This window comes from Artemia sp. Qi Xiang Cuo, chromosome 1 (assembly GCF_049724085.1).
Source record: "Artemia sp. Qi Xiang Cuo chromosome 1, ASM4972408v1, whole genome shotgun sequence".
Taxonomy (NCBI): domain Eukaryota; kingdom Metazoa; phylum Arthropoda; class Branchiopoda; order Anostraca; family Artemiidae; genus Artemia; species Artemia sp. Qi Xiang Cuo.
In genome coordinates, this window is record NC_142794.1 from 14,935,483 (window position 1) to 14,951,143 (window position 15,661).

A 15,661-nucleotide genomic window follows, 5' to 3' on the forward strand; every position below is an offset into this window, starting at 1 on the left:
TTTAATTTAAAAAATATATAAGATACATTCTAAGAAAAGACTTTCTGGAATTAAGCCTGGACATTGTATGTATGTATGTGTATATACATATATATATATATATATAAATATATATATATATATATATATATATATATATATATATATATATATATATATATATATATATATATATATATATATATATATATATATATATATTATTATATATTCAGAAAGTATTTCTAGGCTATAGGTTGTTTTGCTTGTCTATTGGTTGTTCTGTATTTTTATTTGTCTGTAAAACACTAAATAAAAAAGAATCCTTAACTTCATATTATCTTTACTTAACGTAATCTTTAACTATACAAATATATATATATATATATATATATATATAACACTAGATGGTGTTGGTAGAAAACAAATGCACAGATCACTAACCTTTTCGGCTATTACGGGAGCAGCAAGTTTCAAAAAGGCTCTTTCCTCTTTGTCCAGGTCCTAAACAAATAAGAAAATTAAAGGAAATTATTTTTATTCTCTTTTATTAATAAAGACATCTTCAGGGTAAATTACCTTACAAAATGTGAATTAGAAACGAATATTTATTAGGAAAGGGGTACATTCCTCTCTGGTATAGTTGTTTTATCAGCCAGACTGAATGACATTAGAAAAAAAAATACAAAAAATCACGAAAAAACCGTTTTTAGTTTCATCTTGTTCGCAAAAGAAAAGAAGAAAAAAACAAAAACAAAACAAGAATACTAAGCTTTGATGTCATTGTTTTGTTTTGACTTTGTTTAAAAAAACAGCAATAAAATAATAACTATATTTGATTTACATATTTTATGTTTTCGTAAACCACGTGGGCCATGTAAAAAAGAAGAGAAAGAAAGATATATAAAACGGATACATCGGAGAAAACATTCACACCAAGCACAAGAGAGATTCAGGGCCAGAGTATCGACTCTGTAAGCTCAGACAGAGTCGATTCAGATCCGAATGGGCACCCGGGGAAATCTGGAGAGAAGTCAAACAGGAAGGGTGTGCGCAAGCAGTGGATGATTGGACCCCATCTCCCATTACACTTCTGAGCTGAAGCGCCATGAAACGGAAATAGTGCCAAGATGTCAATATACAAGGCATAATTTAAGAAAGCCCAAGGACTCAGGTGCAAATACATGTTTTGGGCAAATCGACAATTTACTATCATCGATTTTTCGGTTATTGTCAAAAGTTAAATAGAATGAGATGTCACATTTTTCAACTGTCATCAAAAAGTGTCATCGTCGTTATCTCTTACATCTCTTAAAACGGGTCATCTTAAAACGGGTCAGTTCACAATGGGATTTTATCTTTAATTAGGGTCAGTTCACAATGGGATTTTACTTATACAGGAACTTAGTTCCGGTAGTTCCAGTTAGTAGCGCTAGTTTGAGTCAATCAGAATTTCTCATTGAATTTTTCAGCCAATTAGGAAATTCTATGAAAAATTTGATTGGCTCAAATTAGTGCTAGCTAAATCTCAGTAGTTTTCTAATTGGCTGAACCTCAATTGGAGAATCTTATCTAGCTCTTGGTAAAATCTCATTATGAATGGGCCTTTAAATGGTTTAACTGACGAAATCACGTAATAAAAAATGCTTTGAGGGTTTTGTTTTGTTTCTTTTGGCTTTGTGCCAGAAAAACTTTGAACCATCCTCGGTGGCTCTCTTTTAAATTGGAACCCAAAATTTCCAGAAATTAGTGTTTTATATTTGAAAAGAAATTTAGGAGGATTTTTAAATTTTCTGTTTTTAGCAAAAAGAGAGGGGCGTACACATGTTTGTCATTACATCCAAAGAAAATTCCTCTGTATCCTCGTTTACATAACTTTACATGCTCTTACATCTCTTACATCATCTTAAGTACTTAAAAAATGATAACATCTCAACTATTTACACAAACATAAATTAAACTTCAAAGTATTCGGAAAGTGGCTGACAGCACTTGCGCGGTGCTTACGGAAGCTGTCCAAAAGCCGATCCATTTTTAAAGAAATGCCAAAAAAAACATTTTTACTAGAAATGTACCGGCTATGAGTTCAAAGTAACAACCGGAGCAGACTTTTGTTGAAGCGGAAGAAAATGAATTTTCTTCTGCTCAGATAGTGCAAGACATTCCGCAGTGGGACGAAGAAAGTTCTCGATAGAGAATGAATAACATGCGAATATTATGTTAAGTCGAACGCTTTTAAAGTGTTTACTGCACAGACACAAATTCTTTTTCAGCATCCGACGGTGGTCAAAATTGCCAGAAAGTTATTTTTGCACTGTGCAACCCTAAGCCGTCATGAAATCCGACTGTTTTCCCATAGCCTTCCCTGGAGGGTATTATATGGTAGCATTATCTGAGACAACAACATAATTTTGAAAACCACAGTGACCTCCCATAACGAATACAAATTTTAGGATTGAGATTGGGGTTTTCTAAGGCCGATGTAAATACTGGACGAACAAGACGAATATCCCGGGAGGGCAACCGCCTCCCTTCTTCAGTGCTATCAGAGAAATTAGATGAAAATACAAATAAATTTCGACTAAAACCAAACAACGGGGAAATTCAACACAAAAACAGGAATAACTGATTTGTATAATGGTTTTCTCAAACAAGAATCTGATAGTTATTCCATCCCAAAGATAATCTTATATCATTTTCTCATTCAAAAATGACACACGCTCCAAGTAATGCACACACGCTCCACACGCACAAGAAGTAATGATTAAAATTAGATGGCATGTGACGTAGTTTTCCCCAGGTAACTATTTATTTACTTTGCGAATAACAAATTCAGTCATTCAAACGTATAGAATGAGAGTTTTCCACTTTTGGAATTAACTTAAAAAAATTTCCAATTCTGCTAATTTTGATTTTATTTGTCATTTCAGTTCTTTTTCAGTTTTTTTGGGGTTTTTTTAGATTTTAAATTTTTCCAACTCTGGTTTTTTTTTTTTTTTTTTTTTTTTTTTTCTTTCCGCGTTGTTTGGTTTTATCCCAGGTGGCCTTTTTTGGGGGTAGGGGGAAATTTTAATCAATATATTTCTTTTACATTTTCTCCTAATTTTTCTGAGAGCCCTGAAGAAGGGAGGTGGCCGCCCTCCAGCTCCCTTCTTTTTGTCCACAAATCGATAAATTCGATTTGTTCGTCTAGTGTTTTCGTTATCCTTAAAAAAACCCATTCTCGATTTTTATTTCTTCAAATATATTTTTGTTGTGGCAATAGTGGCAGATTGAGGATATGGATGATCAACCGGGATAAAATCGGGGTTTAAAGTCGATTAAGAGTTAAAAACACAAAAGAAAGACGCTGATTTAGATAGCACAGATATAGTAGACGAAAGTGATGAGGGAAAATAAATTGTGCAATTTGCAGTGACGAAACTTTCAGTTTCTTGTTGGTCACAACGCATGACAAAACAACTTCTGCCAACTTGACTCTGAAGTTTCGATCTTTGTCACTTCGATCTTTGTTTTCGAATGACTCAAAATTTTGGTTAGAAGCGTGGTTACAATAATTAGCAGGTATAGAAAAACACACCGTTATAAAACATCCCAACTCAACAGCAATATAAGATTTTCTCAAATCTACCAATCCTGGCACGGAAAGGATTTTCCCCAAACGCCACTCCTCGTCCAGATTCCACACACTTCGGGCCGGTTCTGAATTTCTATCTTGTCCCCATTCGCTGCTTTACCTCTAGATACGAGAAAACCTTTGTCCACTTTATTACAGAAAAGATAAACAAAATATTCCGCTAGTTTCTCTCTTTATTATTTTGGATACTGTTCACTTATTCTACCCCCTCTACTTTTTTAATGTCCTTTTTGTATTTATTAATTTTAGTTTAGCTTGAAAAGTTTTTATCCTTTTAATTGACATTTCACAGTTTAAATGTTGAAAAACTGTGAAATGTCCTAGTTAGTGACAGATTAGTCTTTCTGTTTTTTTTTGTTTTTTTTTTAAGTTTTGGTTTCTGAATCCTTTGCCAGTTTTTTTTTTTATATATGATATTTTGATTCCAAAATTTGAATTTTTAAGGCCCTTCAAAATGTATCACGGCCCTTCGGGGCTTGTGATATCGATTTTTTAAAATAAATATCTTATCCTATATTACCAAAGAAGCGGCGAACTTTTTATTTATCGCGATGGCAAGACCACTCGACGGTCTGCCAGTTGTGATTTTTTCTGTCTGAACAGAGAACTGAAGGCTAGGCGAATGTTTTTCAACGTTCTAACGTTCGAACGTGTGTAACATTCTAATGTATTGACGCTCTAATGTAGACATGGCCGTATCCAGGATTTTTATTGGGGGATGGGGTGGGGGTTAAAAAAGATTTTTTGTGAGGGGGGATACAAAAAAACTTCCAAAAAAGCATAAAAATTCTTTTACATTCCTTTTTGTCACGTTTTTACAAGCCAGAAAAAAATTTCGGGGAAGGGGGGTCAAACCCTCTACCCCCTCCCCTGGATACGGCCTTGAACGCCTTGAACATATGGCCTGGATACGAACATTATTTTAACTTATAAGATGCTCAGTAGGACTATAAAAACTGATATATAGAATTTTAATTGATTCGAATTTTTTTACAGACATCATTTATATTCTGGTAAATAATATATTGGGATATAACAATTTTTAAATATGTAAAAATACTTAAGAGATCCGTCATTGAAAAAGGTTATAGAAAATTAAATTATTTTATTAAACTATCTTTACAATATATCAAAGTTAGATATTAACCATGAATGATTTATTAAGCAATTAACCCCACAAAAAGTTTCATTAGTAAACCAACTATAAATTATAAATGAAGTGAAATAAAAATAAAAGAAAAAAAACAATGAAATATTGTTATAATATATATATATATATATATATATATATATATATATATATATATATATATATATATATATATATATATATATATATATATATATATATATATATATATATATATATTATGAAAACATGACAAAATACATAAAATAAACAGACCAAAAAAGAAACTCCAAAAACTAATAAAAATTATTATAAGTTACACTACTTATTCTCATTAGATTTGCATAAAAATACAAGACTACAATCAAATATAAAGATTTTTTTCTTTTTTTTTAACGAGTTTTAGTAAAAAAAATTCCTGGAGCAAACTGAAAACAGATGCTAGAAATGTGTCATTACAACTAAAAACACAAAATATGAAAAAACTCACGGCAAAAAACTGTTTTATCCTTTTTTCGTAATCATCCTGTTCTTGGCGATACATAGAAATAATTTCTTCCTGTTCCTTGGGCTCCAATCTCTTGAATTTTTTCCTAGCATTTTGTAGATCTCTGGTAATAGGATAAATTTCCATAAAAACATCTAATGCTCCCCTGCAAATAATAGCATATTAGGGCTATTACATATAACAGCATATTAGGGCTATTACATATAAGCTACCTGAGGAAAGAAGAAAGTATATGGGACAGCCTAGGCATCAAACCTGCTCTTGCTTTAAACAAATAGTAGGGGCACTTGGGAAAATCTTTTCAATTTTATAGGTGACTATAAAGAATTGGTAAAATTATGGAAATAATTTTTGGGGAAGGTTTATTGATAATTTTTTTTTTATAAAAATGAAGAAAAAGAAGGATTTTTGCGGAAATTTTAAAGCTGGAGAAATTTTTGAAACTAGGACAGAACCACATAGCTCCTTTCCTGCATGTTTATTTAAAGAAAAACGGACAAAAATGGGGTTTATAAGACTGAAACGAAAATACTGAAAAAACAGGAATTGAAAAAAGAAGAAAAACTGAAACAACAAAAACGAATATTTCAAAAGGGCAACCGCCTCTCTTCTTCAGCGCAAACAAAAACAATATTCAAGGAAACGACAAAAAAGGACAAAGAAAAAACCAAAAACAGACGCGGAGAATCAATGTAAAAAAAAATAAAAACGATGAAAAACCGAAGTCAAAAGATGAATAAAATTCAATAAAAGCCACAATTGGAAGAACGAAAACCTAATACCTAACAACCAAAACTAAGTCATTCCCCAATATCCACGATTTGCACAAAATCCAAAAGCCTTTGAACTGTCATCGAAGGATACTGGTAAATGACTGGCCAATGAAAGAAAATTCATTAACTCAAACAAATGAACCAGAAATTAAATAACTTGGAGAAATATGATTTCTGATTTTAATAATTGCATTTTTTTTTTTCACAAACCCTTTGAGAACTGAGTGGTTGATGACACTTTCATTATGTAAATGAAAACGAAAATAATCAGTATTTTCGTTTGGTTTTAAGAAAACCCATTTTTGTTCGTTTTTTATGTTATGGCAAGCCATTGTGTTATGGCAAGCCATTATGTTATGGCAAGCCTAAGGTTTAAGAAATTATCTTCTACATGTTGATGATGTATCGTGTTTGCAATTGACATGATATACTGTCAATTATTTTTTTTGTTCTTTTGGTCACGGCTTTTGTTGGCTGTTTGACATTAGATGCTGTCAATTGTTCTTTTTGTCATGGCTCATCTTGGCTTTTCAATAAATAAATTTTTATTACTCTAATCATTATCCATATATTACATAGTGCCGAAAAATCCACTCCCCCAGAGGAACTAAAAAGCAGCACTTTGAACCAATCGCTCTTATAAAAGTGCCATGGTCTTTTGATACCCCATCACTTTAAAGGTTAGAAATTAAATACGAAAAATATAGAAAAAGCACCATTTACAATACATTGTAGGATAAAAACTAGATTTTGGGGTGATTGGAACCATCTTGAAGGTTCATCCCTCCCTCTTCTTTCGGGTATGGGTGGAAGCTAGTACCCTTGACGATAAGCCCAACATAATGCTAGCAGAATAAACTCAATATGAACAGCCAAGAACAAATTATCTCATTGATAAATCATATAAAAATAAGAGGAATTTAAAGAAAGTGGGGAAAACATTAAAGTATTGGCTAAGAAGGTGTGAAGTGGAGACCACGGATAAAATTACCGAGGATCCGGAAGATAGAGCTAGACGACATAATATTAAAATACTGTACTGGCATGCTAGTAAATTGACAGGGAGTAGTCAATCTGGACTTGTCCCAGTTAAAGATAGGAACGAGGCCATAGTTAGTGATAAGAAAAGGGTTAAAGAGAGATGGGCAGAACATTTTACAAATATGCTAAATCGGGATAGAGTTACAGAAAAAGATATAGAGGAAAATGAAAAAGTTTGTGACACCTTGGATGTGAAGGAAGATTTATTTTGTGAGGAAGAATTAGTGACAGTTATAAAAGGAATAACAAATAACATTGCCCCAGGTGCAGATAGTGTGGGAAATGAGTTTATGAAATATGATGACTATGAGGTTAAGGACAAGTTACTGAAGATTATGATATTGAAAAGGGGGAAGGACCTAGTAGTTTTAGGAAAACCCTACTTAAACCCCTGTAAAAGATAGGTGATAAGAGTGAGTGTTGTTATTATAAAGACATTAGCCTAGTTTCCGTAGGTAGTGAATTACTTAGTATGATGATACTTTTTAGACTAAGAGATGCTGCAGACAAAGTTTTAAGAGAAGAACAGTGTGGTTTCAGAAAAGGTAGAGGATACGCCGACCAACTTTTCACCCTTAGGTTAATAATTGAGAAGTGCTTGAGTTATCAAACACCTTTGGTCCTCAGTTTTATAGATTCTGAGCAGGCGTTCGATTCAGCTGACAGAATACTTTACCGAAGGTCTTATCCTTGTATAACCCGACACATACATTAAAGTGATTAGTGCTATCTACGATAATAACAATGTTGCGGTTAAGCTGGTTTCGTATTAAATCACTATTTAAGCAGGGTTTGAAAATTAATGTTAAGAAGATTTTGTTCTTCGTATTTTGTCGCAAAACACAACGAACGATTGATTAAGCGGACAGTTTCACTTACCCTGGTAGTATTACAAGTAAAGACGGTGGGAGACGTGAAGATGTTAAAAGTAAAATAGTCATGACTCAGGATGTTTTTTTTTACAGGTGCAAAAGTTTGGAAGAACAGGAAGATAAGTCTGCGAATCAAGATTAGAATATTGGAAGATACAGTGATGACAGTAGTCGAATATGAGTCGGAAGCATGGGTGCTCCGAAAATTGAAAAATATTTGCTAGATGTTTTCCAGAGAAATTGCCTGTGGTTTGTTTTGGGTATCAAACTGACTGGCCGTATTTCGAACAGTAGGCTATATGAAAAGCATGGTTCAATCCCGCTTTCAAGGGCTATATAGAGAGAAAGGTTGAGATGGCTAGGGCAAGTTCTGTGAATGAAGGATGACAGATTACCAAAGATTGTCCTTTTCGGCGAACCATCTAGGGATATACGGAAAGCAGGTCGTCCGCGTTTGGGGTGGGAGGATGTCATAAAGAAAGATTTAAGAGAACTGAGAACTTCCTAGGATGGTGTAAAGAGGGAGGCTTTGAATAAGATAAGACAAGATATTTATTTCAAAAAATATTAGATTGGGATGGAGGAGCTTGCGTAGCTGCGTTGGCCTCAGGCGGCTTTGTGCTGTGGTGAATTATTATTATTAGTAGGAGTAAGATCAATTTGAATAAAAAATCTTTTCCATAGAACACAAAAATCGAAATTTACAGATATTGTAACGTCTTTTTCGGCACCCCTTCCTGTTCAGAGAAAGCAATTGAGAAGAGGAAGGAGAAAGACAGGATTGGGAGAAGAGAAAATGAGAAGTAAGGAGGAGAAACAGATGAAAGAGAGGTGGAAGACTAAACTTACAATGAGCTCCGTGCAGGAAAGCCAGGAACAGCCTTTTTCAGAGCATCAATCAATTCATGGTATTCGAGCCTTTTCATTTCACTGAGGCTTAAGTAAGTCTTCTGATCTTTTTGTACTTTTTTCTTCAGATTATCCGGCGCATTCTTTATAGGCTTTACTGGCAGTGGCGACGGCGTTGTATTGTCACTATCATCACTTTCGTCTTTCGTTTTTGACGTTTCTTTTCTCAGCAGTTCTCCATCCTCTTCACTTTCAGAAGAGGAGTCCTTATTACGTTGAAGTTTAACAGACTGAATATTTCGCTCCCTATTTCCAGGTTTAGCTGTTGAACATTTGACAACAGCTGTTTCTTCATCTGTTTCATCACTAGAGTCAAGCATCAGTTGTTCAGTAGGAATTTTCCGAGCAAGGGAAACTGTAGATTTTGGGGTCGAAGCTGTCACTTTGGGCATTGGTTCTGCATCACTTTCATCAGCCTTAGCAGAAACCATCAACTTTTTCGTTTGGCTTTTCTTCATCCTCACTTCGTGTGAGTCTTCTGAGTCTACACCCTTTAAATCTATCTGCTTCTTTTCTAGCACTTTTCGTTTTGTACGATTTGCCGGTTTCATCGTGGGTTGGTTAGCAGGTTTTTCATCTTCAGAGTCACTGTCCTCACTTTCCGTTTCCCTTCTTTTCTGTACTTTGCCGTTCATCCTTTCTTCCCCTATTTTCTTATTCTTTGCAGCACTTTTTTCTTCTTCACTATCATTAGATTTTGGCTTTTTCTTTTTTAAGTCGGTCTCATGTACATTCTGAACCTTTTTGGCTTGTGTCACGGTCGAGTTTGTTTTTTTGGTTTTTGGCTCAATAAAGTCTGAATCTTCAGAATCAGAAGCAACAACATCCTTCTTGGCTGGTTTTTCTTTCTAAAAAAAGCAAAAGATAAAAGAATAAACAACAGAATAATGATAAAAGGTAAATCTAGAGGGAGGGTACAAGATATCCTGCTAAAAAATTGAAAAAAATCCCCTTTTTAGCTAGACTTCCACTTGACCTGTAAGAATCTGCAGACAAGACTGAAACCTTTGGAATAAGTTTAATGTAGTATCCAATTAAATAATAGGAAAAGAACCAACTTAACTTTTGAAAGAAAAGATAATAACTGGAAGTTGAATAGAAAGAATGCTTGCTAAATTTCTTATTGGACTAAAGGAAAGAAATGAGTGTTGTTATATTTATGGTAAGCTCAGACATGCTGAAAAAGAGGTTCAAACTATCGAAAGATGGTTATGTGACACTGCGAAAACCTTTCGTTACTTTCTTTAACATGTAAAAGAAAAACTATTATTTATGCCACCCTAAAAAAAAAAGATAAAAAGGGTGACACTCATCTCATGACCGCCCCAAGCTCTCAGTTTTAATCTTAACCCTCTCGCGGGCGCTGGTTGGTTTTGAGGACACTTAATTGTAACCCCCTCTTTACCCAAAGCTGAGCTTTTAACATATGTTTCCTGGTGCCATCTGCTTGCCGACTCTTCCATAAACGACCCTGAAGAGCCGTCTACCGGATAAGCTGTGCTTTCTTCCTGCCATTTTAGCAGAAAATTGTAATTTGAGTTTTATCAAGGATTTGCAAGGTAACTCCGCTTTTTCTTTATTTTATAGACATCATCGCTGACCTAGGGAATTCGGCAATTTTTTTTCAGAGGATTCGTACCCTTAGTAGTGTCTTATAGTTATTTTTTCGACTTCTGAATATTTCATATAGTTAAGCCATCTATTTTCTTTCTGTCCCCGCATGAGGACACTGCCCATTAGCGTCAGCTTTCTGTATAGTTTTCGTTCCGTATAGTTTCCGTAGAATGCCACAGCTAACACTACTGTACATTTGTCCCTACTTGTACCATGTGCTAACAAATTAGTAAAGCTTCTGTTCTTTACAGATGACTTGACTAAAAATCAGGCATAAAGAAAAAATCTTGAAAATTATGTTTGAAGACAATAGTGACAATGGAATTGATTCAGACCAATCATATCTTTCCTCCTACGAAGAAGATGGCAGAGATCCCACTTGGCAGCCTCTAGGTGAAGAAGAGGACGTACAACTCGCTACCGGATCAAGCCCAGCGGCTAGAGATACGCAAGAGAGAGCTACAGACGAAGACTGTGTAGACCACGAGGTAGCGGAACCTGATCGAACGGAACCACCTCTCCAGCGTGTTGCTAGAACTTATGCGACGAAAAGGAAAACCCCAAGCACGGAGCCCAATAGTTCTGCTTCTTTTTCGACGTCGCAAGCAGACCCTGCTGTCAACAGTTCAGTTTCAGATGGAAGATCACAGACCACTCTTTCACAGTCTAACAGTGGAATTGCAGCTAAAACCAAAGTTCCACGAGACAACCCGAAGTCTAAACTGGTCAAGGCCAGACGACGTATTTGGAGAGCCAATGTCAATAATCCTCTAGCTGAGTCGGTTCCTCCGTTTACTGGAGATGGTCGGGTGCTGCTCAGTCCCATCAACGAGTCGGATCCTGTCGATTTCTTTGATGGACTTCTTTCCGACGAAATTCTTGCAATGGTCGTCAGGGAGTCTAACGCTTACGCATTGTCAAGAAAAGGGTATGAGTTGAATTTGACATCAGCAGAACTATACATCTATGTTGGATGCCTTCTGATAATGAGCTATGTTCGATACCCAAGAATTGAAAACTACTGGTCAAATAGCCTGAGGCTACCTCAGATTCCAGATTATATTTCAAGAAAAAGGTTCGAAAAGATTAGAGAATCTTTACAGTTCGCTACTCAGCAAAGTAGCCCTGATGGTGAGAAATACTACAAGATCTGCCCAGATTCGGAGATGTTGCGCAACTCTCTTAAAGCAGCAATGGCCGACGAAGAATACAGTTCAATAGACGAGATGTTGGTCGCTTTCAAGGGAAGAAGCAGCCTCAAGCAGTATATGGCATCTAAACCAACTAAGTAAGGTTTCAAAATTTGGGTTTGGGCTCGAGTCTCAGGACATGTGTACGATTTTGAGCCATATCAAAGCAGCAGTGTCAACCACAACCCACCAGCGTACGGGTGTGGAGGAGACGTGGTTGTGAAACTCACTCGTGGCCTCGAAAACACAAACTCTAAAGTGTATTTCGACAACTTTTTTACCTCGGTATCTCTGGTGGAAGCACTAGCAAAGGAAAAGATTTATAGTGTTGAACCCTTCGCGCAAATCGACTTGGAGATGCTGCACCTAAGCTAATAACAGAAGTCGAAATGAAAAAGAAAAAGCGAGGAACCTCGTCGTTTGCTACGTCTGCTGAAGGAGTGACGATTTTACGCTGGAAAGACAACAAACTCGTAAAAGTTTGTTCATCCTTCGCTGGTTATGCCCCAAATGACAGTGTCCAGAGATGGTGCAGCACAGCGAAATCGAAAGCGGCGGTTGAAAGGCCATACGTAGTGAAGAAAAATAATAAGTGTATGGGAGGCGTGAATTTGATGGATTCGCTGACTTCACTTTACAAAAACGACTTTCGAAACAAACGTTGGTACATGCGCCTTTTCCACCATTTCTTTGATGTTGCTGTTGTCAACGCTAGGATTCTCTACAGAAAAACCTGCCCTGTCGGCACCCTTGACCTCCTCCATTTCAAAGCGTCTGTTGCAGTAGCTATGACGAACAAAGGGATGGTGCGGATGGGGACAAGCCCTGGTCGGCCTTCAAAAATCGGCTTTGTCAAGATAAGGACTGTCATTGTTGTCCCAAACGAGATCCGACTTGATGGTCTGATTGGCATGATTTTGATCATACAGCTGTGCCTAAATACATAAAAAAGAAAAACAAACAAATAAAGAAAGTGCGTATTATGAAATAAAATAGATATAAGATTATAAGTTATTGAAACTGCACTATTTAAAGGTTTATGAATTTGGTCCATTGTTCTTCTTTCTTAAAATTCTTTTTTTTTCTATTTTTTGGGGGGAATGGCAGGGAGTGTTTCTGTGAGGTAATTTTATCGCTTTTTTTTACGTGCGTGTACAGTTTGGGTGTTTGAGACCGGGCAAGTCAAGCTTCTTTTATCCCTTTTTTTACACGATATTGTGTCTTTATCGGGTCTTAACACATGAAAATAGCAGACATTATTTTGATCATACAACTGTGCCTAAATACATAAAAAAGAAAAACAAACAAATAAGGAAAGTGCATATTATGAAATAAAATAGATATTAAGATTATAAGTTATTGACACTGCACTATTTAAAGGTTTATGAATTTGGTCCATTGTTCATCTTTCTTAAAATTCTTCTTTTTTTTTTTTTTTTTTTGGGAATGACAGGGAGTGTTTCAGTGAGAAAATTTTATCGCTTTTTTTTTACGTGCGTGTACAGTTTGGGTGTTTGAGACCGGGCAAGTCAAGCTTCTTTTATCCCTTTTTTTACACGATATCGTGTCTTTATCGGGTCTTAACACAATATTAACTAAAACAATTCAACTGAAATAAGGACAAAGCTTTATTACAGTTGAATTGTTTTAGTTAATGACGTGTTAAGACAGGCAATACCTTCAGGACATTATTATTTATTTTCTATGGTTCAAAGACTGAGATTCAGAGTCAGACTTGACATTAAAAATTTATTAATTGCATATCCCATCTATATAACGATTACAACTTCGTATTGTGTCTATATATATATATATATATATATATATATATATATATATATATATATATATATATATATATATATATATATAAAGTTACGGTGAATGTCCGAAACCAAGCTAATTCACCGGTGAATGTTCAAAATTCCTGTTTTGCTCCTTTAATTCAATTAGCTTTGCGAGTTAGATTCTTTTCCAGTCTTACGCAACCTAAGATGGTAAAAGTTAAAGCTAGGTTAGGTTAAGTTAGTTTAGGTTAAATTTGGTTCTAAATATCAGAAATGGGTTATAAACATAACTTAAGCTAACCAAAACCAACCTAACCTTGTCTAACCAAACCTAACCTAACCTCCCGTCATCAAACCTTGCATTGAATTGAAAAAATTGACTGGCAACGGTGACTAAATCCAAGGAGAAAAAAAGGTAAATAAAGTTACTCACATGATCGATCCATAATCCATACACCAGCAACTTTAATAGTTAAGAAAAGCCATCTGCGCAGGCAATTATGCCGTTACATGATAACACCTCTTCAAACCCCATTTAATCTTAGCTGAAGCGACTTAAGTCTTCTTACGATTAATTTCGAAACCTCCCCCCCCCCCCCCCCCCCGAACCTTCACCTTATAAAAAGTTACCTGTTTTGTCTTCTTTTTCTCAGGCTTTTTCTTTGCATCCGTCTCAACTGCAACTTCGGGATGTCTTGATCTAGAAGAAGGATAAGATGTTTAATCCACTATTTTATTGAAAAACAAGAACAAATTGACTATGACCAGAAAAAGTAAAGGAAATATATAGTCGGGGGGGGGGGGTGTAGAAATCCTGTTGTTGTTTTTTTGCAAGATTTTCTTTTAAGAGACGAGTCAAAAATTTATACCGGCAGTACAGCAGGTGCAATTTTTGACCACAGCTTCTGCAGCAATAATGGACAAAAATTCTGTTCCTGGTGAAAAGAGGGCTAAAATCGTTTTCTTGACAAAATTTGTTTTATACCCTAAAGAAAGCAGTTGAGTCAGGTGAATTGAACTTTCAGGAATCAGCTAAATCCTGATCATATCTGAAAAATCCTGTACATATGTGCACAGTTCTGACCTTATATTGTACTCAACTACTCAACAAAAGCAGTTGTTGCCTTAGCAGAACATAGCACACGCCCATTGGATTCAAATACCTCTATAGTTATTTTGAGAATCTTAAGATGTGTCCATATTCCAGTAGCATAATGATCTTAGATACCTTCAACCACAAATGCCTCCGTTATATCCTGGGCATCCATCTCTCAGATAAAATCTAGAACGAGGAATTCAGGAGAAGATGTGGGGATCGCCCACTTATCTCTGATATTGTTAAGCAGAGACTGAGATGGTTTGGGCACACAATGCGCAAACCAGATGACCGAATAAGCAAAAATGCCTCAAATCTGCCTCAAAATGTCCCTATAATTAAAATGCCTCAAGATGCCACTGTCGATATGGAAGAAGAGAAGAGGAAGCCAAAAAATAACGTAGCTCACGGCAGTGAAGTTTGATCTGGAGCCAATCGGAGGGTTCAGAAAATACGACAGTTGAGCCATGACGGCCATGATGATCGTTGGGATCGTCAGTGGCAGGAGATAATAGAGCCTGCCACCCTAGAGCGAAACCTCTGAATGAAGACATGTCGTCGCCTGATGAGCCTGGACGCGGCTTGAACGTCAACAAGTAAAAGTAAGTACAGTAGCATATTTATGCTTATTATATGTAACTTACCCCCCCCCCCCATTAGTACGGCCATGACGATCATTGGGATCGTCAGTGGCAGGAGATAATAGAGCCTGCATGGAGATAACAGTAGCGTATTTATGCTAATTATATGTAACTTACCCCCCCCCCCCTCCCCTAGATATATTATCTCACGCCTCTTAAACTTATTTCTTTGCATAGAAAACAGGTATTTGATCTTTTTTACACCACGACCTAATAGGAAATGGCCATGTTTTGTGTTTGTTCGCTTATTTTTTACTCTTCCTTTTTTCAATGTGTTATGTTTTTTATTAAGTTTTACTTGTTTTATCTTTTAAACGTGATATGATCAATCTCAGTTTAAGTAATGACTTATGAATTGATTTTTATTTTAATTTCAATTTTACTCATTTCAATTTTATTCAATTTATTAATTTTTATTCAATTTCTTCAACAAAATTTATCAAAATTTATTTCGACAAAATGTATTCATTTCAATTTTAATTTCG

The 15,661-nt window shown here is 35.5% G+C and overlaps 1 protein-coding gene across 1 annotated transcript in view; it reads right to left on the bottom strand.

Annotated features, from left to right (window-relative positions):
- The window catches only part of LOC148956039 (uncharacterized), a 77,388-nt gene that overhangs the window by 4,482 nt on the left and 57,245 nt on the right, over positions 1-15,661 (bottom strand). Inside the window, exons 9-12 of the mRNA XM_089093708.1 lie at positions 14,070-14,139; positions 8,789-9,696; positions 5,236-5,398; positions 424-483 (exon numbers count right to left, since the gene is read on the bottom strand). Coding sequence (XP_088949834.1) covers positions 424-483; positions 5,236-5,398; positions 8,789-9,696; positions 14,070-14,139 — 1,201 coding nt within the window. The remainder of the gene's footprint in view (positions 1-423; positions 484-5,235; positions 5,399-8,788; positions 9,697-14,069; positions 14,140-15,661) is intronic.